Source organism: Ctenopharyngodon idella, chromosome 17 (genome assembly GCF_019924925.1).
Source record: "Ctenopharyngodon idella isolate HZGC_01 chromosome 17, HZGC01, whole genome shotgun sequence".
In the NCBI taxonomy this organism is placed as follows: domain Eukaryota; kingdom Metazoa; phylum Chordata; class Actinopteri; order Cypriniformes; family Xenocyprididae; genus Ctenopharyngodon; species Ctenopharyngodon idella.
In genome coordinates this window covers 10,502,756-10,530,406 of record NC_067236.1, presented here as the reverse complement: position 1 = coordinate 10,530,406, position 27,651 = coordinate 10,502,756, and the positions used below count along the sequence as shown (strand labels likewise).

At 37.0% G+C, this 27,651-nt stretch overlaps 1 protein-coding gene across 1 annotated transcript in view; it reads right to left on the bottom strand.

The window, feature by feature from the left end:
• ush2a (Usher syndrome 2A (autosomal recessive, mild)) overlaps positions 1-27,651 on the bottom strand; it is a 222,059-nt gene that overhangs the window by 34,707 nt on the left and 159,701 nt on the right. The window contains exons 51-58 of the mRNA XM_051868427.1: positions 23,865-24,088; positions 21,345-21,597; positions 18,360-18,557; positions 17,019-17,173; positions 15,558-15,756; positions 6,678-6,785; positions 6,323-6,506; positions 1,318-1,475 (exon numbers count right to left, since the gene is read on the bottom strand). Of these exons, the coding sequence (XP_051724387.1) occupies positions 1,318-1,475; positions 6,323-6,506; positions 6,678-6,785; positions 15,558-15,756; positions 17,019-17,173; positions 18,360-18,557; positions 21,345-21,597; positions 23,865-24,088 (1,479 nt within the window). The remainder of the gene's footprint in view (positions 1-1,317; positions 1,476-6,322; positions 6,507-6,677; positions 6,786-15,557; positions 15,757-17,018; positions 17,174-18,359; positions 18,558-21,344; positions 21,598-23,864; positions 24,089-27,651) is intronic.

Here is a 27,651-nt window from a genome sequence, read left to right as displayed (position 1 = left end):
AAATACTGTTGCCATGGCAATGCATCAAACTTTAATAATATTCTCGGGTGTTTTTGAGGCTCTTGCATGCTTCAAATTACATGAAACTTGACATACACAGAGTGGTTAGCCAGTAGACATGGGCAAAGCCTTAGAAACGGGCGAGGAGAGGTAGATCTGTAGCGCCACCTTTTGACAAAAGTGGGGGGTTAGTTTTACCTACTGTCACCAAACTTAGTACATACATTGACCTCATCGAGCCAAACAACTTTCTAATTTACAGTCATTAGTTCCGATCAACAGGAAGTCAGATATTTAGGTTTGAATGTGAAATTTTTTAATAATCAGGAATAATAATCACAATTTTTAACTACTTCTCCTACAGGATTCATACGATTCACAACAAACTTTCTGAACATGGTGGCAAGACATTGAAGATGTTAAATCGTGAACGGATGTTGGATATCTCAAATGGTGTTGCCATAGCGAGCGATTAAATTAATGACAAAAAGGGAAACAGGAAAAGTCTCATATCTTGACATAATTCTTTTACATTTACCCAGTTTAAATGCATATTGCCCATCTTGCACAGTTGCCCTGAAGCCACCAGGTGGCGATGCCACCGGGGCTTGGACCCGTCATTGCTGCTTGCAGCTATATTTTTAATTAGTTCCTTTACAACTGTTTAATAAAAAAAACTTTGGCAAAAAGTGGCAGCAATTTAAATGGATTTTGGAGAGAGACTATGCTTTTGTGATTTTTGACTGTGCTATCTCTTTCATTGCTTACAGTTTCCTGTAAAAGCTGCATTGGTGGAGATTCCTCCATCTAGCCGTCACAGTTAAAACAAAAAAGCTAAATGTCAATAAATAAATATGAAAAAATGAATATATCTATGCGTGCTGTTGTTTGATTGGGTGCACCAACATGCACATGATCAGAATTGGTACACACCATCCAATACCTGAACTTAACCTCAACTCCACAGCAACAGCAGAGAAGGAGAGAATGAATGAGACACGATTAGACAGTGATGGGAGAACACACGCAGGTGAAGGGCGAGCGCATCTCAAACAACTCTCCTCTAAATCACACTAGAGGTAGGAAAAGCTGTCACTTAGGTTTGAATGTTAATTGATTGGTGGGACCCATCTACGTCCGGCCCGCACTGATGCATGTACACCACGACCATGTTGGGCTCCTGGTAAATTACACACAACGCCACTCGTAAATTCTTGCCTGCGTCCCGTCACTCTCGCAGGCCCGAGCAGGGATAAATCAGCCTTGCGTGAGTGCTAAATAGAGAGGCTGCATAGTGCATTAGGTTGTAAACATTACCTGGGGGTGACCAGGCAACAAAGACGGAGCGAGGGCCGTGGAGGCTGACATTATACGGAGGAGGAATCCTTTCCGGGGAGGAGACGGGGGTCTGAATGACGTATCTATCACTGAGACTGCTCCCGCCGCTGGTGGTGGCCTCCAACTCGTACACATATCTGTGAAGCAAAGATGGATAGGAGATAAATAAGTCAACTGTGAAACTAAATTATGCTATTAGCTTAAAAGTCTCCTGTCACAGAAGTTAAATTTGCCTCTGTTTCAGCGATTCTCCATTTCAGGTGGGAGTCGACGCTGCGTTTAATTATTCATTGTCCGCGAGAGAGGCGGGTGCATTGATTCTGTCATTAAGCCATGTCTTTCACAGCAAGCATAGTTTTGTTTGAGGGTGTGCGTCTTTCATCAGAGTCCTCAGAATTGAGGCACGAATGCCAGTGCAACAAACCCAATGTTTTTTAAAATCAGGAAAGGGAAACCAAGCTAAAATAATATAAGCAAACAGCAGATATAAAAAACAACCTGACTTGGTGACTTGATTTTTTAACGGTAATTTACGAATTAAATGAAGCAATTCACTACAATAAAAGTGTGCGTGAAATCGAGTATTTACAATAGAATTCCACAAAATCTGGAATTTCGAAGGTGGGCAAAAAAGTTTCCCACACAGAATTCACTATGGGTTTAAGGTACACAGATTTATGCACTGAACAAAAGAACTTGGTTTGAAAGTGACCTTATACATTGCTACAATATCGACAATAGACCTTCTTTGCTAGTGAAATTTCGCAACTGTGTCTACATATGCGGAAGAGAGTGTGCAGTACAATTTAAAGATTTATTTTTGGCGGTTTTGCCTTTATTGTGATAAGATAGTATGCACAGGAAGTGAGGTGGGAGACAGAGGGGGGGACCGGGATCAGGAAAGTTCACCCAAAGCGTAACAGTGCTATATGGCAGCGCGCTGCCCACAAGGCTATCGCCGCCGACGTGTGCAGTACAATTTGACATGAAAAGCAGCAACAGTTTTGTCATGTCTCACTGCTGCTTGTTAGAAAATGTATATTAAAGTCCCCCTGTAGTCAATAATTTTAACCCTTAGAACTCATCCTTGATCACAAAAATTACATATTTAAACGTTTTTTCCTTGAAAAAATATTTCTTCCTGTCTTAAAATAGCTTGAATGTAACTATACACCCTTGTCTCATTTAGTATACGCGGTTCAATGAATATGCAAATTAGCCCCACCTCCACCTCGCTCACACCAGTTCAGAGATCCACTCGTTGACAATCACACGTTGACATGATTGGTTACAAGGTACTTTGTGACATCAGAAACACCAGCGATTTCAAACCGCGTCTTTGGTTCATGCAGTTTTAAGAAGAAAATACTCAGCAATGGTGTTGATGGTTTATTTTAAAGTATATTAAAAACACCATATAGACATATAAACAACTTGATTTTCACCACAGGGGGTCTTTAAGAAAAAAGAACTGCCACTATCACTACAAAAATCCCTATGTGGCACGGCTACCTTTAGTTAGTAACTGGACAGACGTCATTATCGCAAAATAAAATAGCAGTTTTAAACAGAATTAATTTAAAAGACAGAATTTTTCAAAGAGGATTTCACCAGAATGAATGAATGAATGAATCTTTAATTAGCTGACTAGTCAGCTGTTGACCCTCATAAAATGTACTGTTTTATTTCTAATATAAATGGAGGAAAGAAAATGCTCAGATGACTATGCCTTCTTGTAAGTCTGCTTTTACATTATACTTGATTCATTGGAAAAGTCCCTGCTGGATCGATATGGTGTGATACTATTTAACAGATGACATTGTTAATGCAATGCTGATCAGCCCCTCCACTGTGATCTGTGACAGGCGTGACAGATGCTCTGAACGGACATGCATATAAATAGAAAGGGAAGTGTATGTGTGTGTGTGTGTGTGTGTGTGTGTGTACGTGCATGTATTAACGCCTGATGTGGGTTATAAAAACACTCTGTGGAAGGCTCTTTTAAGACATACATGACTTCACAAGATAGATTTACCTTTTAAACAGAGATGGGTGTCAGTGCAAAGGTGTGCATTAGCAATGTATGTGGGTCATGTTCAACATTAAATGCTTTTAATTTGCCATAAACTCCATAGCCAGCCATTAATACCGCCACATTAACTATTGTTCCAGCACTATCCCTTTAAAATAGTCACATCAGTTATTATATACCGTGCTCATCATGTGCAATAAAAGCATTAGCGATATTAATCAGAGAACATGTTTAAAACACACCAGAGAACAGCTGTGCATACTGACGCAGGTATTGTGCCGTTGCGTGTATGTTGCATACTTTAAGTCGAATAAACATGATTTGGTGCATCAAACGAGGTGGCAAGCGGCTAACCTGTTTCCCTAGAGGGAGAAAGGTTAATATTTCACTCGTCAGAGAGACTTTCTACGAAGGTGAGGTAAGTGACAGCTAATCAACATTGTCATAAATAATCGATGAGCAGGAGTGCTGGCAGAACACCCCCCCAGCACCCTGGTTAACTGTTTCCCACATCAGCCTATAGCCTCTCTGGATAATGAACTGCTCGTCTGCCTTTGTAATGGTCCTTACAGACCTAAATTGGAAGAAGAAAGGGAAAGGGAAGAGCACGGGAGAAGGGAATGCCTTTTGGCAGGTCATCTGGAATTACGGCAAATTAAACGTCATGGCTATCCCCTGGTCTGTTTGAAGCTACAGTATATAAACAAAAGCAGCCGAGGGACAATGAGAGGATGGTCAGGTGACCGAATGACCTGTCCAAACTGTCCAATCAGAAGACACATGGTTTTGACAGTTTAAATCAGTGTGGAATATATAGATTTGCATGATGAAAAAGGTTTAAACACTCTCTCTCTCTCTCTCTCTCTATATATATATATATACACGTGAGAGAATGCAGTGAACAATCTATGAATCACTGATTGTAAAGTAATGAAACAAACAGATTTATCCTGTATCTTAAGCAGCTTATGAGAATGAACCACTGCAAATATTTACACAACATATTGCACAACCTAACCAATTATTTTGCACACAGCGTCCCTGTGTGCATTTTTTGATTACAGCCAACCAACAGATTTCACAGATGCTAAGACTGGATATATTCATGAATAACGAGGCATTGACAAAACAGCTGAATATCTACAACATCAAGAAAACTATATTCTCATATTTATGTACATTCTTAAGTAGACTGTTTCTGATTATTCAGCACATTCTAATTTTTAATTTTAATTGATTTTATACAATTATTTATATACTTTAATTACGGTACCATACCAGGGATGTCAATTTACATAAATTACCATAACTGATCGTTGTTTAAATGAATCGATAATCGTTAACCTTAACCTCTTAAATACGAATTGGTGGGCGCTACTAAGTTATCATGTTACTTAACCACTTGCTTAACCAACACAGACTAGGTCGTTTTAAAGCTTAGAAGCTTGGGTTTACAGTGAAAATAGGGATATGATCATCACTTAACAAGTACTTTTAAATTTGCTGACATATTAGAAGTGCTCTATTTTCATAGCGTGAAAAATAACTGCTTTACATAAAAATGTGATCTGTAAAATCACTGTATATAACAGATAGACTTCTGTCATATATCGTTGAAAAGGTCTCAACTAGCAGAATACAACAAGCATATTTGTTTCAGTTAGAGACCAAACTTTACCAAGTATTTGTATGAAAAATTCAGCAGACACACATGTAAACAGTATACACATCATGCTTTTGCTCCACGTTTTTGTAACTTTGTAAAACATTAGTAAACCATAATAGATCATATGTGTTTATTTAGAGCAGGTGGTCTTGAACGAAACAAAACATAAGACAATTCACAGATTACGAAGTGATGTGACATGCTGCTTGGCTAAATCTATAGAGTTCAACAGTTCAGTCGAGCTGGTATTTTTTCCATTCATTTTCCCATAGGGATTTAAAAAAAAAAGTCTTTGTTAAAGAGTTATAAGGCACGAACCAAGCTAATCAGCTACGAGGTGAATCATAACATTACAAACTTTGATTTGAAGCAAAAAAGTTTTTGAAAATTGGACAAAATGATAAATGTTCAAGAGTGTATTTAACGGATTTAGTGAGGGAAAGAACTATAATCCCATGAAGCATTGCGAACAGCATAATCGAATTAAAAACGATGGAGAAATACAAAACTTCTCATTTACAAAATAATGTTGATTATATATAAATAAAACAAAAATTAAAAATAAATTTCCATATGGAGAAAATGAAAATGTTTTTACTTCTGGAACCCAACTGTTGTACTCTAGGACTTCCAAGATCCAATCACGGCGCGATCATGGCGCCGTGGCTGCATCCGAAATCGCATACCTCCCTACTATAGAGTAGGCGAAAAACAGTATGTGACAAAAGAAGTATGTCTGAATTCACAGTAATCATAAAAGAGTAGGCAAAAAGTACCCGGATGACCTACTACTTCCGGCGAGATTCTGAAGTGTACATATGATGGACACTTTACTATCCCATGAGGCCACGGGAGAGGATTTGTGAATGGCAGTGAAGCAACGTAACTGACGCTGGTAGGTCACATGATAATAACAGCAAGGCGGGTGTAGTACGTCCTAATTACATTCCAGAATCACAATACAGAACATACTTTTTTAGCAGTCCTGAAGTAATTCAGTAATTAGTCTCACTCTCCATCAGAAGTAGAAAAGTTTGGTTTTTGTCCTAACTCGAGTCACAAGGGGAACGCGATCAATGCCACTCTCCAAGCCAACACTGCTGCTCATTAGCTAGCCTCACTGCTTGCTCCTCTTAAAAACTTTTAATGATTTGGTATCAGAGCAGCTCTGTTACTGAAGAGCTCTGTTATTGTAGAGTCCCAGGATTCTTTAAGACACACATAGGATTAGATGTCATCGATAATCAAGTGCTAATGGCTTGTTAAAGATGGCTGATAGATAGAACCTGGTGTTGGGCTGAAGGCCAGCGTCTGTGTAGCTCATCTTTCCTCCGTCACCGGTGAAGACGACCACTCCGTCACGCAGCAGCCGATACCGAGAGAGCAGGCCATTGGGTTTGAGCGGCTGACTCCAGTGAAGCTCCGCGGTTGAAGAGTTCACCTGTATATGCCTGGGCACTGCCCACACGTCTAGAGAAGAGAAAACAAAGAGGATAGGTAGGACGAAACAATATATATATATATGCCAGTGTATAAAGAAAAAATACTAAAACCTAAAACTCTGATTATGCATTGAATATCAAAAACAAACAACAAAATTTGACTGTGAGATGATGTTACTGTGAGTGTATGTGCATTAACCTGCTGGTGCATCTTCCAGTGTGCGGCCCATAGATGGCTGACTTGCTCCGCAACCAGCTGCAGTGCATGCAACAAGAATGAAGCTGTAGTTGGTGTGCGGCTGCAGATCTGTAAAAACAGTCAACAGACATTTCTTTTAAACACCATATGCAACAATCACCTCTTCACGTACATATTTATACACACATAAATCCCTTTTTTTCTGTGTGTAGGTGCTAATGAATTTAATAATAAATACAGTTTAATACATAATAATAATAATAATAATAATATAATAATAATAATAATATATTGCAAAATATTAAATGTTAATATAATTTAATATATGTAATACTTAATTATATTGTATTTAATGTACTGTATATAATGTATAGTTTTTTTAATAGTATTTAAAAATCTATCAACACTTAAATATGAAATTCAGCTGATAATAACAGCTCTTATTATTGTACCTCACATAACAGCAAAAAACACTGGAATTCTTCTGAATGTTTAATGCAATATTATAGCCAATGGTGGGTGGGTGTGTGTGTGTGTATATATATACATACACACAGATATATATATATATATATATATATATATATAAAAATTATATTTTTTTAAATTTATCATAATTACTATATATATATATATATATATAGTCAAACCAAAAATTATTAAAACATTTTTGATATTTTTGATATATTTTTACAAGTGGGTGCAGGACACTATAGTTTTATTTATGTTACATATTATATATATTATATTATATAAGTGAGGATATCAAAATAAAGTAAACTGTGACATATTATACCCAAAAATTCTACAGTGGGCTACCAGTAAAATTGATAAAAATTTGGAACCAAAAATTATTCAGACACTTTGACCTGACCATGTTTTGCTTAAGTGTTATCTGACATAATTAAGATGATTTTTTTCTGACACAGTTTAACTCTGAGATCTTGTCATATTTTATTACCATTTTTAAACTATAGTGAATAAACTGTATTAATGAATGAAATGTTCAAGGTGTCTGAATAAATTTTGGTTTGACTGTATATATATATATATATATATATATATATATATATACATATACATTGTTATACTTTATAAATTATTATACTATTATACTATAAATATTATTACTATATATATATATATATATATATATATAGTAGTTATGAATCAATGAAAATAAATGTGTATATATATAATATTAATGTGTATATAAAATATTAATATATATATATATATATATTATATAAATAGAAATAATTTTATGTAACACATCTCATTTAAAATTGAAAAAGACTGGGCATATTTTATTTAATTTAAGCAAAATAAAAAAAAAATACAAAATGTACAAGTAATTTGATATCTAACACAGCACCTGTGACAAAGATGCAGCCTCAGCAGTCAGAACTCTAAATCTGGTTCTAATCCTGAAGCACTTTAAATCTCACTCTAATCCTGAACTCTGCGCACCCCGTAAAGCCGTGCCTGTGTCCGTCGAGCACTGCCTCCACATCTGGAGGAACGCATGCACCCGTGCTCCTGTTTAGTATGCCTTACAGCCTCTCTCATTTAACCCAAACACAGATCAATGTTTTCAGAACGTTGAGCTGTGTTTGGGTTAAGTAAAGAATTCTGTTGAGCATACTAAACACAGGGGACAACCGCTGAATATTGCCTTTAAAGCTTCACTTCACACATCGCCATGCAAAACATGTCCAGGTGTGTATTCTAGAAGGGCTAGGTTATTATAGTGTTGAGGGGTAAGTTATTATAGCATTAGGTGTTCAGGGGGGCTGAAAGCATTTGCATGTCGTAAATCCAACCTAGTTTAGAGATCAATCTACTTGGGAATCTAATAGGAAGATTACATTATTCAGAAAAAAAGTGCTGAATGATTAGTCAGAATTAACCTCATGGAGGTTAGCTTTAGAAATAATATTAGTAAAAGCATTAACATCACAATTTATTATTATTATTATTACACATAGGAAACAAGACGTAATAATTTGACAGATTATTTAATTTTAAAAATTTTTTTACACAGACAATACTATTTTTATGGACTCAAACTTGCATTTGAATGAAGCATATGCTGTCTAATATCAAGCAGGAAGTCGTAATTATTAATATGCACGCATATTATTCCAGAAAACATTAATCCATTCACAATCACCCACAGTTATATTTTGAATTCCCATACAAACTGAAGGGGGCACTCTTAGCCTGTTAAAGACATATGCACCTTTAATGAAAACGGCGAATAAATACATATATAAATAAACAGGAGTAAAAAAAATCAATCATTTTAGCTCTAACCCTTCTGAGCACACAACGGCCATTTGTAGCACACGGCTAACACAAAGTGAAACAATGCCGTAACTGTCATCCAAATTGCTCAGCACAGCACCGTGAGGAAGTGTGAGGTAATAAATGATATAAAAAGGTATTTTATTGACAAGCTGCCATTTACTGTTTGCATTAGAGAATATGAGAAGATGATAGGTGCTATTCCTGAATGTGGCGACCTGATGAGAAAAGGCCTGCAATGCTTACTCACTTTACCTGCCACACTGATAAAACCTCTAAATAATTAAGTGCCCACTTCCTGTCTACAATTACTTAATGTTTTTTTTTTCTTTTTTTTTTCTGTCTGGAGGGGATTATGAAGCGATCTGTGGGCTCCACGTGTCGGCCAAGCAAGGAGACTACCCCTGATGCCTTTTATAGGATCAGTTTCCTCCCGCTCACGCATAATTTAGGAGGCAGAGGTTCTTCTCTTCTATCAGGACATGGGCAGACCTCTCTGAACCCTGATAAAGCAGCTGCACACGGAAGACTGATAAAGCCAGGTAAAGGGTTTTGAGACTGTGGTGCTGGCTAAAACTAACCAGTGACTTTCTACACTTAAATAAGATTTTTGCTTATCATGACATGAAGTCTTTCGATTTTTAATTGTGTAAATGTTACAAGCTGACAAGTTTAGAATAATTTTCAGAGCATTACACTTTATGAAAATCTTCAATCAAGATTTATACACTCTAGTGGGAATTAGAATTAAAAATGCTAGTACTGTATATTAATAAATTATTAATTCATTTACAAATGTCCAATTAAACGCATGGCTTGCAACATAATTTATATAACTGAGAGCAATAATTCCCATCAGTTAATGAAAAGCTTTACATATTTTAGATTCTTTGGGGATTTTATACTTAATTTAACAAAAGCTAATTTGCAATGATGAAGTGCATCTTGACTACATGATATTAACTGTTTTATCTCACAGGCATGTACAATTGTGTCACTCAAATTTGGACAAATAATATTACTTTTTTAAAATATTAGTTTCTTAATTTTTTATGCAATTTGAACAATCAGTCAACACTACACTTAACAGAAGCACAATTCACACTGCAAAGTTACATAATGCAAAAAAAAATCACCTTCTTCTGGTATATTAAAATAAAGGGCATTTGAGGTGTAGTCTATAATCTTAATTATGTGACCTAAAAATAAAATAAAAAATAAAACCTTTTTAAACCTTTTTCTCTCTCACTGCATTTTTCCCAATGTGTTGAAGTCACAGTCAAAACTAATAATGCTTTAATTATTGATGCCTTTCATTTATTTGGTCTCCATTCATTACAATAACAAAGGGGACAGGAACTGTCTTTGTCACTAGGAGTGCTGTCATATGAAAGGGACGGCTCTCACAGTGTGTGTGAACGTGCGCACAGCTCCTGTAGCTACAAAGGGCAGCAAAGAAATGTTTGAACGCGATCACTTTCAATTCCATGCATCACACACAACTTCAATAAATTTCATTTTTTTATGGTATGGGTAGCAAACTCACATACACTCCTAAATATATTAGTTCCAAAAAGCAGCAGTGCCATTGAAGAACAATTTTGGGTTTCCCAAAGAGCCTTTCAGTGAACAGTTCTTAAAACAACCATTTTTTTCTTAGTGTGAAGAACATTTTAAGATCCATTTCTTACTATAAAAGAACCTTTTGTGCAATGGAAAGGTTTCAAGGATATTAAAGGTTCTTCATAGAACCATAGATGCCAATAAAGAATCTTTATTTTTGTAAGAAATAGTGTATATAACGAGCACAACGCAACTTGCTTCTAAATTAAAGTTTTAGTCTTAATAGTTTCATAGGTAGGCTACCAAACAGAAAAAAGCTAAATCTAATCCAGTGACTCTAATGTGGTGTTTAAAGTGGTGGCTTTGTTGCCACAGAGAAAGCAAGCAGGAAGCTTGAGTGCTTTGGTGTGTGTGTGTTTAATCATGTCAAGTGAGAGAAGGCAGGAAGTTTGGAGGTTTTAAGGAGCACTGAGGTGCTTCCCAGCAGCAGTCGGCGCTGGAGCACAGACGCTCAGGCCGCCCGAGCCGGCGCACGACACAAAACACTGGTAGGATTTACAGCTCCGTGCAGAGGGACATGAAAGTCTCAACGCGGCTTTAGAGCCTTTCCACAAAGGAAACCCCGAGCAAAGGCATTTTGCAGCCTCTGCCAGTGACTGAACGCCATCGCCGCCACCTCACATCCCAGCCAGCGAGTCCGCCTTCGCCTGCCATCACCCCCAGCCAAGTCTTAAACACGCCACACTGCCAGCCAGCCAAATCTGCCATCAGATCCCCTCCCTCCCCACTCACCCCTGGATGATTTGTTTGGTGCGTGCCGTCGCTGCCAAATTCAGGGCCTTCAGAGGAACAGAAAGAACTTGGAAAGCCCCTTACCGCCGCTGCTAGCTGAAATATCTTTGGTCGACAGCGAGTTGCAGAGGAGCTCCAACCATTTGAAGGTCCCTGCTGATTTCAAGCTTATTTACAAAGATGTGGTGCTTCCCAGTGGCCCCTCTGGAGTGCACAGACAGACAGCCTGTGGCTGAGCGCTGCTGAAAGCAGGGAGGGAGGTCTGAGCTCGTGTTCGGAGAGGAAAACTGAGAACTACACGCCAGGAGATTCCTCACAAAGAACAGCAGCTGAGATGTAACGTTTGCTTTCAGTACGACTGAGGTGTTTAAGCTACACAGACTGCACAGTCAACAGTCTCAAAACACACAAAAAAGTACAATACATTCAAATAAATGAGGCTGATTTTCTCCTTGACGTCAGGAAGTGAGGATGTCATTTTCTCCGGCGTTATGGGATGTTAGCATTCCCAGAGTCAGCCATCTCTCAGAGGAGCGGCTCCCTGCATGAGATTCATTCAGATTAATCCCGACTGGAAAGAGATCAGATGCTCCTCAAAATGATGTGCCCGACTCAAGTTTGATAATCATGTCAGTGATAATGTCGACAGGCTGGAGCAAGAAACATTCTTTCTTTTTCTCTCTGCATGCATTATGCGTTTCATATTGATCTGTAGAGACAGACACTTACAACACATATGTGCCGTTTGAATAGGAGCCCATTCAAAAAGATCATTTAAAAGAAAAAAATACATATTCCACTAAGACAACAAACAAACAAATAAATAAATACTTATTATTATTACTACTACTACTATTATTATTGCTGCCAATTGATTACACACTTGCAGACATTATAAAAAATGGCTGCATTTTAAGACATTAGCTGCGTCCCAAATGACCAAATACACTATGCACTTATACACTATGTACTTATGCACTATGTACTCATCCATGTAGTGCGTGAATTGTATAAGGTTATTTTGTCATTTAAAAACGGAAGTCCGATACCCCCTCCCCCTCCGCTACGTAATTAAAGCTGCGACAGTTGAGTGCATGAAATGTCCAATATTTCACACTTCATTTTTTCCGTTAATTTAGAGCATCATCCGGGTATTTAAAGTGCACTTTTTCTTTTTGGAATTTTCTGTGAACGCACTACTCGCACTATTTGTACTTAAAAACGTCATAGAATAATGCAAAAGTACGTGAATTGGGACGCACCTAGTGTGTACAAAATAACATGAAAAATAAAAAATAAATTATTATTATTGCTTCCACTTGATTACACATTTTTAATTGAATTTACTAAATTTAATTACATTATATACTGATTTTAATAATTATATGTATTAATATTTGCTAAGAAAAGCCTCTAAACATTATAATTAGTGGCTGCGTTAAGACATTGGCCACAACAATGCACAAGAAAATTGAATAATAACAATAATAACAAAAATAACTTTTAGTAAAAACAAAATAACCAAAAGTGATACTGCTCAGAGGAAAATGTAAATCTTCCTTGGAAGGATATTTGTGAGCACTTAATCTAAATCCCTCTCTCTGTGTGTGCTGGCTGTTGTGCAGCTGTCCATTGCCATGTGCTGGGCTGTGCCGAGTCGGGCGGCACTGAAAGTGGGAGTGCGCCTTGCGCGTACCCTTGCGGCGGTGACGGATGGCTCAGGGCCAGGAACACTGCTCCTCTCCCAGGCAGATAAAAGAAGCCCCACAAATCAGCGGAGGCCTCAGGAGTGATGGGCAGGCCGGCTGCTCATTGCGGGAATCAGGTGTAAATTCAGTCATTAGATTGCTTCCAGAAACAGCATGCATAAATAAAGGCAGGGCACGTGGAGGAGACACGGCGGATTCTCGCTCTCTTACTCTCTCTGCTGCTGCCGTCAGGGCCAGCATGGGGCAGCGTGTAGGGGGCGGCTGCTCTCCGCTGCTAAACTGATTCATCACTCACCCTCTGACTTTCCTCTTTATTTCTCACTCTCATTTAGTTCTTTCCTTATGTTAAAGTTCAATAAAATCATGAATGTTGCAGCTTAATAGTTTATAGGTTTTAGATACAAACTTTTCTAAATTGTTAATCTGTTTTACAGTTCAAAATATATTCAGAGGTACTTAATCCGCTAAGTAAAAAAGCTTTGTGGACTGTAATTAGACATCTGGGACACAAAAGGCAGTGATATTTATGATTCACCACATGAAATGTTTAAATTTATTTGGGTCCTAAAAATAAATCATTAAAAAAAAAGTAAAATAATAATATAAAAAAAATATATAATTATAACTATAGATCATTCAAATCTATAGCAAGAACTACTGTATACATAAAAATGAATTAATATTATTTATAATATAATAATTTATTCCTGTGATTGCAAAGCTGAATTTTCAGCAGCCATTCTGCAGTGTCACATGATCCTTCAGAAATCATTTGAATATGCTGATTATTATTATTAATGTTGAAAACAGTTGTGGTGCTTAATATTTTTGTGGAAATTTTTGTGGAATTTTTCAGGATTATATGATCCTAATGAATGGAGTTTAAAAGAACAGCATTTATTTGAAATGTTTGTAATTATTAAAACTCTTTACGGCCACCTTTGATCATTTTAATGTACCCTTTGTGAATATATGTTTCTTAAAAATAAATAAATTAAATTAAATATATAAATAAATAGAGATCAACCGATATTGACTTTTTATACGATACTGATTATTTGCATGTTTATTTGCCCGATAACCAATATACAATACCGATATTTATTATTACGGTTTTTGACAGCACTGAATTGAATAAAACTGTTGTAACACTTTTTTTCTATACTGTAATTTCTGTAATTTCACTCCCTCCTTGCACACATAACAAAACACACTTCTACATAAATAAATAAAGGGGTCTGAAAGAGTGCAAAAAATAAAGTGCACTGTTACTAAAATCTCTTTAAATAAAAGCTGATATAGCATGTCAAATATAGTATGTACAAATATAGCATATAAAAATAATTCTAACAAATTAAAAAAAAACATAAAACATTCTAAACAGCCTGAATAAATAAAATAATTAAAAAGTGTAGCTTAGTACTCCTAGTATTCTATTTATTTATAACAACAGCAGTAATATTAAGAATAGGCAAAATAAATTTACAAGCTTTGCATGAATAAGGATTAGTTTTAAACTACAGTTTTAAAAGGTTTATGTGTTGTTTAACAGATTAAAGAGTGAAGAGAATGGAATACACCGGAATATTCGCTGGAATAGACATACATTACGCATACATTAGTTGGAATACACATACATTATCAGAAGAATAAACAAAACAACAAATAGATCATCGCAATTACCAAGTCCATCTCATCTGGCATGTTATCAGAATTATTAAGGTTTTTGTCTAGATTATGAAATACCTGCTGACAGAGCACTGTTTTTATCTATGCGTTTTCACAGAACTTCTCTCGCTGAGATAATTGATTTCCACATAGCTGTAATTATTTAGGTGATTATTAGCGAAATAAAGGTTATATAGCAAATGTTAGTGTAATTTAGGGAGTTTTAAATGAATGGATCTTGTTAAAAGCTACAAACAGTAGCAATGCTGGAGCATTCCTGACTCCTGAGCATCAGTCTGGTGAGTGAACACCACTATGAATGCGACTTTACGATGCTAATGATGAGCATAGACAAAAGAGAGAAAATTAAATTCAGCAGTTTTATTTCCAATATGCTCTCATTCACGGCTGTTTTATTTAATTAATTTAAATAGTCTTCACCAGGACATGACTTGACAGGATACGTGACTGTGAGTTTATCTCAATTTTTTATTTATTTTTATTTTTATTTTTAAGTTTAAACTACATATCAAGCACGTTACATATCTCATTTGTGCATTAAATGTCTGTTATGTTAAGTAAAGTTTACTAATTTAGGGAGGTAAGTTATTTTTCCTTTGAACACTGTTGTTGACTCATTTCCCTTCAGACACAGTGCTTTAATGGCGGTCTAGCGTGCAGTTCTTAAAACAGCCACAAAATGGTGGCATTTATTGGTGAATCTGATTATGGAAAAAAGCGTACATATCGGGAAAAATATTGGTAAAACCGATTATCGGTTGATCGCTAAAAATAAAAAATTTTACTGATCCCAAACTGAAAGGTAGTGTATATGTGATACCTGTGACATAATAAGCCATCTCCCCCTCTGTTTCCGTGTGGATGACTCCAACGCCGCTCTGATTGATGCGGTACTCGCGGATGATACCGTTCGGTTTGGCTGGAGCCACCCAGCTGATCTTTAATGCCCTGGGCCCCAGTGCGCTCACCACGGGAGCGGCGATTCCCTCTGGCTCCCCCTGGACAGTCACTGCCACAACCTGCACACACACCAAAAAGAATTACAAAGCAATTTGCCCTAATGGAGGCTTGGATATCCTGCTCTAATAGAATGTCACTAGTGGTTTCAACTCTTGTCTTTAGGAGTGGCAGACTATTAGGAAGGGGCCGTGAGAGGTGGTTAAGGTGTTTTTTTTTTCAGCTACGTGTAGGCTGGCCCGGCGCTGGCCTGATGTGCTTGTGAGCCTGCAGAGTGTCCACAAAGATTAAATCAGGTTCCTCATTCCCACCGACAGAGCTGGCTGAGCAGGGTCCCGCTGAACGACAACAGGGTGCCCCGTGGTAATTGCTCCCCTTATATTGGGTCGGACAATAATTGCAACTGTTTGGGCAATGCTTGCAGGTGTACAAGTTAATCCTGCTCCACTTAAAAACGATCGTGCGAGGGGGAAAAAGAAAGAAGTAGTGGATCATTGGTGGCCAATTGGTGTGCTGGGCAAGACCCCGAAGGTGTGCGGAAAGAAAAATGGACCTAATGCTGCTCTGGGAGGTTCTTTTTATTTTGCCTCCAGCAGATCTGTGTGGTTATTGATAATCGGATCCTAAATTAGACATAAAAAGAGAAGATAGACAGGTTAATTTGCTCTTTCATCAGCTTAGCCGCTGACAGCTATTACAAGGAGACAACAATTATGGCAGGAAGTCAGCTGTTGCTCTGCTTCCATTAGCTTGCCATTAGAAATATCCTGTTTACTCGGCACTAGCAACATTGGCATTAAAGGGAGAGTACGACTCCTACAATACTTTACAAGCATTTTGTAGTTCTTCAGCACAATGCTTGTAAATATTTGCAGGTAAGACTGTAAAGATGAAGGACAATAGGAAAACATGGAGTGACTAAACTGTATGTACACCATTTTTTTCCACTTGAACAGTACCTTTTTTTACAAACATGTTTAAAGTTCTTTCCCCAAAAAGTGTCTCTTTAAGCGTATCAAAACATCAATTTGTTAAACAAACTCTGAACCAATGTTACACTATTAAGTAAATGTTGCTGTCAGAGCATCCCTACCGGCCCGACACAGCAACATTATCTCAATAAATAGCATTAGTTTGGGGCAGGACTGTATATTTGGCCAACCAATTTGCTAGTTGTGTTCGGGAAACCCGTTTGGAAACAGTCATTGTTGCAATTCCATTTGGTACCACTAGTGGCAATGAAATTACACACTTCATTGTTATGTTGTACTCGATTTTCGGCCTATTAGGACTACGATGAGAGTTAGATGAGAATTAGACTCACTTTTGAGCTGTCCGTGCAGCCGGCAGAAGTACAGGCTCTGAGCTCGTACATGTACTCCTGAAAAGGTCGGATTCCTCCCGCATCTGTGAAGCTATGATCGGTGCCACGGTAGCGCTCCTGTCCATCACGCAGGATCACATAGTGACTGATCTCACCTATCATAGTACATAAAAACACGCAGGGTCAAAAAATGGCTTCAACACCAATTCCACTCAGTGCAGCAGTGAAACCAGTGAACTAACTTTCAAATCACAACAGATTGGTGGCAAGCCGTTTGATTAGCACACAGAGTGAAGTCCTAATGAGCAATCAGCATGTTTCTTTACATATTAAGTGGCACAGAAGTTCCCTAAAATGAAGCTTGTTATTCTCACTTAGTGTTTATGCGCATGTGAATTTTTTTTCTTCATAAATTATTCTGCCGAGCTATGCAGATTACGCTTAATAACAGGCAGGTCTTCAGAAGAGAGATGATAAAACAATCAGCTAGTTCCACTCTGTCTGAGTCGTATCATTACAGCCTGAAGAAAAAGCCTGCCTCCCAGTTTGTTGGGGGAAATGTGAGTAAATCTTCTGAGAGTCACGACTTCAGGCGTGGATTACCCAAACTGATTCACTCCGTGATTAATCATTTACATAACCAAACCTTCTACTGAATAAACATATGACAATATTACCATGAGAGCAAAAAAAACTGCATTACTGTGGCATCTGGCAAAAAAAAAAAAAAAACTGATTTGAAGGAAAAAAGAAATCAGTTTACAGGATTATTAATTCAAAAAGTTTGAAACTATAAAGACATTAAATTTGCAGAGGTTACGTCTCTACCTATCGTTACTGACTATGAAATGTGCAATGAGGGTTTTAGTTATTTATTATACATTTCCAAGCCGGAAGCAATAACACCTAAAAAGATAGAAATAATATATCTCAAATAGTCCATAATGTTGCTTTGTCCACTATATATACACATAAATAAATAAATTAGATATACCTGTAAATATAAGCAAACTGTTAAATTAGTTACTGGCTTTTATATACAAACTATGAGAAGATATTTAATGTGTAATTAATACAATTCTGAGCAAACAACTCACTTATGATATTTGTACACTGATATTTACACTATATTGTAAATATAATATATATTATTAAAAAATTAAGTCACCAGATTGGTTTCATCAGGACCCCAAATCATTCTCATAAATTAATTTATATATTACATTATATCGCAAATAAAATATGTATTTAAAAAAAAAAAAAAATTAGGTCATTAGATCACTTTTACTCAGCTATAGAAGGATGTAATAAAAGTCATCACCACCTTTTCAAAATAATTACCGTTGGGTTTGTTTGGCGCTGACCATTCAAGCTGGATGATGTCATCACGCAGGCCCACATGACTCCAGTGAGGAGGAGACACATCCCAGGGAACGTCTTCTTTAGTAGTGACACGAGAAGAGGGACTGAACCCACGGCCAAAGCTGTTCCAGGCGCCAATTCTATACTCATAACTCGTGTAAGGGTCCAGTTCAGTGTCTGAAATGACACACCAGAGAACACACAGTCACATAAACACACCTATTCCTCCGAATTCCCCTGAAACTTGTTCTTGACAGCATCACAGGAGAGTCTCTAAAGTGTTTCAGTCTTCATACTAAAACAAGGCTAAAGTTTAAAGAGTAGCCAGGGACACTTTACTGTAATGGTTTGTGTTATCAGAAATACAGCGGTTTGTTGTATATGTGTGTTTGGGAGGCATGGGTGTAAATCTCTGAGATGGGTTTCATCAGACAGGCAGAGGCACTTCTATGAGTGACAGGATGACAAAATACCCTTCTCAGAGGACAAGACACACACTGCAAAAAAATATTTTCAATATTTGTTATCACAACATTTTTTCTTTTGTCAAATCAACTTAGATAATTAATGTGGTTCAGATAACATCATATTTTGAGTTTCTGTTGATTATTCCAATCGCCTTCATTGTATTAACTCAAATTTTTAATTTCAATGAACTCAAATTTTTAGGCAACCAGGTAACTTACTTTTTTAAGTTAAACCAACAATTCTTTTTTACAGTGCAGTCTCACGACAAATTAACAAAAATGTTAAGTTTAACAAAGTTTAAGCAGATGTATTTACAAAAAAAAAGAAAATCGACATGTGTAAAATTCAACTTTTAAAATTATTTTTTGTCATTTTATATAATTTTTAAAAGTACAATTATGTTAAATTATGTGCATTTGCTTGTACATTAAACAATACCAAGTTACTATTTTCTTTTCTTTTGAAAATAAAAACAGTGAATATAATAGTAGTAGTAGTAGCAGTAGTAGTAATAATAGTAATAATTCACGAAAAAGGTTAATTTAATTTTTAATTGAAAACATGAAATAGAATTTGCAACCCTTACTTATGTAATTTTAAGATTTTCAATAGAAAAAATGTAGAGCGAATTGTTTGGATTGTAAAAAGTGGGTGTTACATGTGGAGCAAAGTGGATTTTATAGGAGATATTAAAAAAAAAAAAATTTGATTGGTGCTGTCAAAAAAGAAAGTTTGGTTGTAAAAAATTTTTTCCCCCACTGTTATAATATAATGATGCACCACAAGACCATTGACACATTGCTAGATTTAAACAGGGTCAATTTTAATTTCACGATGACTTTCAAATTCACAAAACCCCCAAAAGGCCTCAAGGGTGTTTGCTACACAAAGTCAGGAGGAAGTGGAATCGTTCATATTTGTGTGGCTGGCAAATAAACTCTTGGGCAGCATTTGTCCGAAAGCACTCAGTGTCATCTTTCTCCGGGGTGCGCGTATGGGGGCGTGAGAAACATCTGGAGGAGTGCAGGGCCACGACAGGTTTATACGCTTCTGCCCAGATGGTGGCACAGCGCTGACTAGAATCACTCTCCTCGTGCCAGCCAACCCCCTCAACTCCTGCATTAGTCTTGATTAAACAGACGTAACTAACCAAATAAATAACACCTCAGATGAGGTTGAGCCAGAACGAGGGGCCAGCACTCCCCTGAAAACATTAATAAGTGTGCGAGTCAAGGGGGCGCTCTAAACGCCTATCTTAAAGTTTTAATGATGAGTTCGAAATTGCAGGTGAGATTTATGACTCACGACAATTAATACACAGTAAAGCATCTGTTCTTGTGAACACATGAAATGTGCAGATGTTTACAGTGTGAGGAACATCCCCAAAATGACTGACACTTTCCTTTGTGTGTGTGCGTGCCATTCAGTTTGATGTCTTTACATAAAAGAGCATGTTTGGCATATACTATTTCTTGTTTATTGGACACATTTGGCTCTCGTTTGCAGGTTTGTTGCTTAAATTCACAGGGCTCGGGAAAAAAAAAAGGTTACGATTGGGCTTTCTCTCCCCTGAGCCCAAGAAGGCTGTACTATAGAGAGGACCCCCTTCACCCCTTCCTCTTGACGATGGCCCTGCTTCTCTATAAATTCATATTATTAAGTGACGCACATATTCATAATTTCTAGCTGTCAATTGATTAATCGCGATTAATCGCATCCAAAATAAAAGTTTGTGTTCACATAATCACATACTATATGCGTGTGTGTACTGGGTATATTTATTATGTATATATAAATACACACACATACATGTATATATTTAAGAAATATGTACATGTATATATATATATATATATATATATATATATTTATATTTTACAATTTTGCATGTATGTATATATTTAACAAAAATATATTATATTTATATATAATATAAATTATATATAAATATAAATATATATATATATATATATATATTTTTTTTTTTTTAGTTTTTTTTTGTTAAATATAAACATGCACATGTTTTTATTTATATATACATAATAAATATACCCAGTAAACACATTTAATATGTAAACAAACTTTTATTTTGGATGCGATTAATTGCGATTAATCGACTGACAGCGCTAACATTTTTCAAAACAGAAGAGGGTATGCACATATAATTGACTTATTTTATTATGCAATTTGTTTTGCATGTTTGTATTTTATTTTATTTAACCATGCTTTCCTTTCCTTTTAGCCATCACTTTTCTTTTCACAGCCAAGGATGTGGCCCCTGATGTGACTAAAAATTATGAAAAAAAGAGGGTGTATGATTTGACAGAACGCAGTTATTCTATTATTCCAGTTTAGTGTATTTTTAGTATTATTTATATATTATTATAGTTTTAACAATAACAACACTGTTCCGATTTTACATATTTTTTCATAAAAATAAAAGCATGAAAAAACAATTATTGTGGATAAATCGACAAACATTGTTGACCTGTTTACCTATGAAACTGTATCGGTTTGCCCCTCCACTGTATATCAGCTCCTCTGAGGATGGACAGAGCTGGCTTTGGGCGGGAGCAGAAGGAGCTTCTGTTGGGGTGGCGGCAGTAGCAGAGGGAGATGAAACGTGCACGGGGAACGTCTCGCTCGGTACCCATGTACAGATGGACTGCGCCGGGTTAAAATCACACAAGCCGCAGAAAGCTCTCGCGGCCGCCGACACAGGACACACCGTACTGGGGCGGCATTTCTCCTAAAGGACACATACGCACACATACTCTCATTAGTGACAACAGTCATCAGACAACTGTTGTGTGTCAAAGTACCCCTGCCAGCGGGTGTGTATGGAGTCCTCTGTCTCAATAAATAGCATGGATGCCCCTTAATGACATAATTACAAGTTAATGACCGCCATCCCAGTTTTCTTTTCTTGGTCTCTTTCTTTTCCTCACGAGCTCAAGCTGGGTGCACGATGAGCTTGTGTTACAGCGAGCAAATCTGATTAATGAAGTGTGACTGTGAGTGCCTACTTCCTGAGGAGAGGAGCAGATACATCACTGCTCTGTGCCTCATTTTTCCAACCTCCACTTTAGACCATGGCAGCTTGAGTTTAAAACTCAACTACTTTACTAAAACACCTATCCAGTAATGCTCTTTAACACTGCTAATTCATCAGCACTAAATCTATTCGCTAATTATAAAAAAAGAGTTCCACATGACAGTCTTTTTAAAGTTTCCTCTCACAGTCTGTTTGCTGATAGTCTGATCCACATTGAACAGAAAATATCTCTCTAGATCAGGCAGCTCTAATTCGATTGGCTGGCTTTATGCACTAAAAAAAGGGTAATCAAAGTTGTGTTTACTGAATGTCTACAGTTAAAGGGTTAGTTCACTCAAAAATGAAAATTCTGTCATTTATTACTCACCCTCATGCCGTTCCACACCTGTAAGACCTTCGTTAATCTTCGGAACGCAAATTGAGATATTTTTGTTGAAATCCGATGGCTCTGTGAGGCCTACATAGGGAGCAATGACATTTTCTCTCTCAAGATCCATAAAGGTACTAAAAACGTATTTAAATCAGTTCATGTGATTAAAGTGGTTCAATATTAATATTATAAAGCGACGAGAATATTTTTGGTGCGCCAAAAAAAACAAAGTAACGACTTACATAGTGATGGCCGATTTCAAAACACTGAGTCAGGAAGCTTCGGAGCGTTATGAATCAGCGTTAGGAATCAGCGGTTCGGAGCGCCAAAGTCACGTGATTTCAGAAGTTTGGCGGTTTGACACGCGATCCAAATCATGATTCGATACGCTGATTCATTATGTTCCTGAAGCACTGTTTTGAAATCAGCAATCACTAATAAGTTGTTATTTTGTTTTTTTTGGCGCACCAAAAATATTCTCGTCGCTTTATAATATTAATATTGAACCACTGTACTCACATGAACTGATTTAAATATGTTTTTAGTACCTTTATGGATCTTGAGACAGGAAATGTCATTGCCCCCTATGTAGGCCTCACGGATCGGATTTCAACAAAAATATCTCAATTTGTGTTCTGAAGATTAACGAAGGTCTTACGGGTGTGAAACGGCATGAGGGTGAGTAATAAATGACATTATTTTCATTTTTGGGTGAACTAACCCTTTAATGTTTTTGAGGGTTAAATAATCAATTGATTTGCAAATGTTTGCCAGGTTAGTGGCATCATAGTTTGGTTTGAAACACTTTTGTAGTAAGTTAACTAGATATCCATGACCAGAACTGTGTATTTTGCTTTCAGTTAAATCATAAGATTCTAATATTTTTGATGGACAGATTTAAAAGACTGGATACTAACCTTTATGCTATTTTTTGTTTTCTGTTCCCATTTAACTTTATGATATTAAAGTATATGTTAGTTTACCACAAATGATTGTCAGTACATTAAGCAGCACAGAACCATTTTTAAAGGACAGTAGAATTATAAAATTGTATATAAAGATATACTTAAGTGGGTCAATAAAAGTGCTCTAAAGTTCATCTAACTGCATTTCATATCAATTTAATCTACAATACATTTTCATTTAATTGCAATTAACACACTTACAAGTGTCCGAAAACACTACATTCAGTTCACACCTAAGTATATTTTCATAAGTAACTTTTTAAAAGCATGCTAAAGAATATTTTTTTCCCCCACAAAGGCTGATCTGAATATATTTTAAATTTCACTCTATTATAGTGACATTTCAGATAAACCTGCTCCTATACATCACATAAAAACTGTTTATCAGTCAGATGGTCTAAGTGGGCGGTTCTTAACTGCAGCATGGACCAGACATTTAGTCAAGGTCCCTCCATAATCTGTTTTGGCAAATTATGGCAAAGCATTGCCTTAATCTGAGTTTGAGAAACTGCTGTGACACTACAGAACAGCTTGAGGGCAAAGTCTCCACTAAGTCTTCATCCTGAAGAACTATTGCTGAACGAACATACAGTGAATATGTCACTCTGAGTGAAAGTGTTAATTACCGGGATGAGGATGCTGGCCGGGGCTCTGTCAGCACACACAGATGTGAGCGGATTGAAGCCCACTCCATTACAACACTCCTCCTCCTGATCAATCACCTCTGACCAGCAGCACTTCAGCGATGCCGTCCTGTTCTCCACCACGTGGACTTTAGACTCGCCACTGGGACCTGTGCAGCACCAGGAAGTGGATGTGTTGATGTAGTGCTCTCCACAGCAGCTGAATCCTATGTAAAACAAATTAAGATGTTGACACAAATTAGGGCTTTTCACACTTGAAATAGTAAACCCTGGTTTATTCTAAACCCGGCTAAACAGAATCCTGGGTTATCTTTCTGGGTTATGTTTCACACTGCTTTTCATTTTCCAGGGTTAACAATTAATCCTGTGTATTCATAAGCTGATGTCACCAGTTGTGGACAGTAATGAAGAATTTTACTTTGTTACTTACTTTGTACTTAAGTAAATTTTTTTTTTTTTTTACAAGTACTTTATCTGAGTATTTTGATTTTGGGAAACAAATAATGCATCTGAATTCTTTTTACACAAATAAACATGACTTCAGTCAGCATTTTTTGAACCATGAATATGGCATCCAACATGTGGCCATTACAGCTCATTGGACATTCCAGGCAACGTCAAAGAGCTGCATGTGCAGCTGACATGTAAAAGATGCAGACGGCCGTGCTGCATGAGGAATCAGCTTCACCTGGCAACGTGGCCACTGTCTCCTCCCATCAGCCATCAGCGCTCAGCACCCACATCTGCATCCTCTCCTATTACCTCTAAAAGCATCACCGTGTTCTCAGAGGCCTGACTCAACATACACGCACCGGCCCTGCAAACACAGCTGTGTTTGAGGGGGGTGAAAATACTTACACTATGCATTACACTACCGCTCAAAAGTTTAGGGTGGGCAATATTTTTGTTTAAAGAAATTAATAATTTTATTAAGCAAGGATGCATTAAATTAATCAAAACTGCCAGTAAAGAAATTTATGTTACAAAAGATTTCTACTTCAAATGAATGCTGTTCTTTTGAACTTTCTGTTCATCAAATAATCCTGAAAAAACGTATCACGGTTTCCCCAAAAAATTAGATAACTAGATAATATATGATACATGATATGAATGGTTCTTTGAAAATTCTGCTAAAAATGAAGCTTTACAATCACAGAAATAAATTATATTTCAAAAGACATTAAAATAGAAAACTGTGATCAAATTCACAAAATTATTGTTTTTACTGTATTTTTCATCAAATAAATGCAGCCTTCGTGAGCATAGAGACCCCAAACATTTGAACTGTAGTATACTTAATATTCATTTTCAGAAAAAACATGCATTAATGTGCATAAAATTGTATTTTCAGGCATATATCATCTACTGGAATAAGAACCAAGATGGTGAAACTGCTGTATGATTTGCAGTAGGGATCGTGGCAGAGGGACGAAAGAATAGAATTTTCCGAAAAGCAGTTTAATATTCTTCTAACAGGAAGTGACTCCTGGTTTATTTCCTTGGGTAAACCATCACTACTATAATTACCATCAACCCCCAGTATGATAAATTGCTAATTGTTTAATACCCTAATCAGCGTTCATTCTTTGCACAGATAAACTGTGACAGCGCCATTAATTTAAATAGTAATTTCACTTAACGGCCAAAACGGCGCAGCAGATTTTTATGCAACGTTTTCTAGGGGCCGCATCCATCACAGCTCTGCAGTGACATAAAGATGTCTGACGTGCTCTAACTCACTTAGGGACAGCAGATGTTGCAGCGCTGCATTTGGTGGCAATTCCCAGGGTGCATTACTTCAGCTCCAATGACTTGCAAATAAACAGCTCAACAATTTTTCCAAAATAGCTCTGCCATCCCGTCCCATCCCTGCCCCGCTGCATTTTTCATGATATTTCATTTAAAGACCAGTGAACTTTGACACCCTGACCTCTTGGCTGGGGATGTCCCTCTATTTTGTTCTCCGCACTTGACCTTGGCATGTCAGCTAAAACTATTCATTTTCCTTCATCTCCACCTTTGTCGTGCCATGAAAAGGAACAGGAGGGAACACCACTGCCCCTCCAAATCTGGTGTAGGCACGGCGCAAAAACACAAGCACCCTTTTAGCTCAAGCTTTGTTTTTTCAAGCACCGCAAAATGATTTAGCTAATCTTCAGATTTATGATGGATTTGCATACATTCATTAGAGTGCGAGTGAACGCAGGCGAGCATAAGGTGCTTAGGCTGTGTGAATTAAGGTTCAATCACTTAATGATAAGTAAATATTTAGCATGCAATGAGCAACTGATAAAAATGTGTGCTGTGGCTTACGCAAGCCTTTGGATATAAAAACTAAAACTTCGAACAAACAAAAGCACTTTTTTAAAAAAAATGGCTGAGCACATTCAAAGTCATGCTCAGAGAGCAAAAGGACTTTATAGTGCTTTGAATAGTGGACATTATAATCTTCAAAAAATAGATACATTTCAGAAACTGTGCTTTTATTTTACTTTTTTTTTCTTTCAAATTATCATTTGCAAGTGTCTGTAACTCATTTGTCAGTTGCATGTTACATGCATCATTATTATATTTATCCTGGTTAAATAAAAGAACAGAACCAAGATATGCTGTTGTAGTAATATTAGCTATAGTAACAGGACAGTTTTGAGTGTCACTGTTTGTCTGGAGCTAGTGTGCTGCTGGCGACTAACAATAAACTCTTGCTTGTATATAGCCATGTACTGTATTTTAATTTTTTTTCTTCCTTGTCATTAGTCATCTTAGCTATATTTTACACAAAGCATTATTTTGCTTCGCTTCAGCTATGATAAAGAGACATCCACTCTTGCATTGCGTGTTTGTGCATTCTGGGGGCGAAGCATTGAAGGGAGGGGTATGATTGTTTGCAACTCAGTGGAATGTAACAATGCATTCTGTGTTAACTGTTTATTACTCATAATTTCCTTTTATTCAAACGGTAGTATTAGTAGTTACGTTTTGGCTTAAGGTCAGGATGAGGTCCTCAAAAAAACACAGCAACACAGTGATATTCAAAAGTACCATTTGTTGTGTTTCGGTCATGTGCATTTAAAGTTTTATGTTCAAGCTTAAATCTCCCCCTTTTGATCCTCCTTTCAGATCCCCCAAAAGAGCAGTGAAAATATTACTGCTGCCCAAGCACTTTCTGTCACATGCAACCGCGGCCAATGGATGAAATGAAGAAAGTCAGTTTAATGTGCTGTCCCTTTCACCTCTCCCTCAGGAACACCTGGAATAAATAAATGAATAAAACCAATGTTACTCACGTATGGAGCAGAAACAATGTAACCTTGGCGTCTGTTTTCAGGGCTTCCCGCTTAGGTTTCTCCAGCGCTGGAAAGCTTTTCTAATAATAACATCCTAAAGTCCTAAAGCTCTTTCCTCATCATACCCCTTATTTTTCCAGTGATAGTCCTCTGACCTTTTTCTCTTTTTTTATAATGTCTCTCAGCCATCTCTCTTTCTACAGTTTTTCTTCAAATCTCCCTCTTCCTACGCCCCCTACTCCTGATTGTTGTGGGACTCGGTCCAATCCACTTTTTAAAAGGATTTCTCAAAAATTGCTTACTGCAACTTTAGTTAACAATTTACAATTTTTTCAGCAATAATTAATTGTTGTTAAAGGAACACTCCACTTTTTTTGAAAATAGGCTCATTTTCCAACTTCCCTAGAGTTAAACAGTTGAGTTTTACCGTTTTTGAATCCATTCAGCCGATCTCCGGGTCTGGCGGAACCACTTTTAGCATA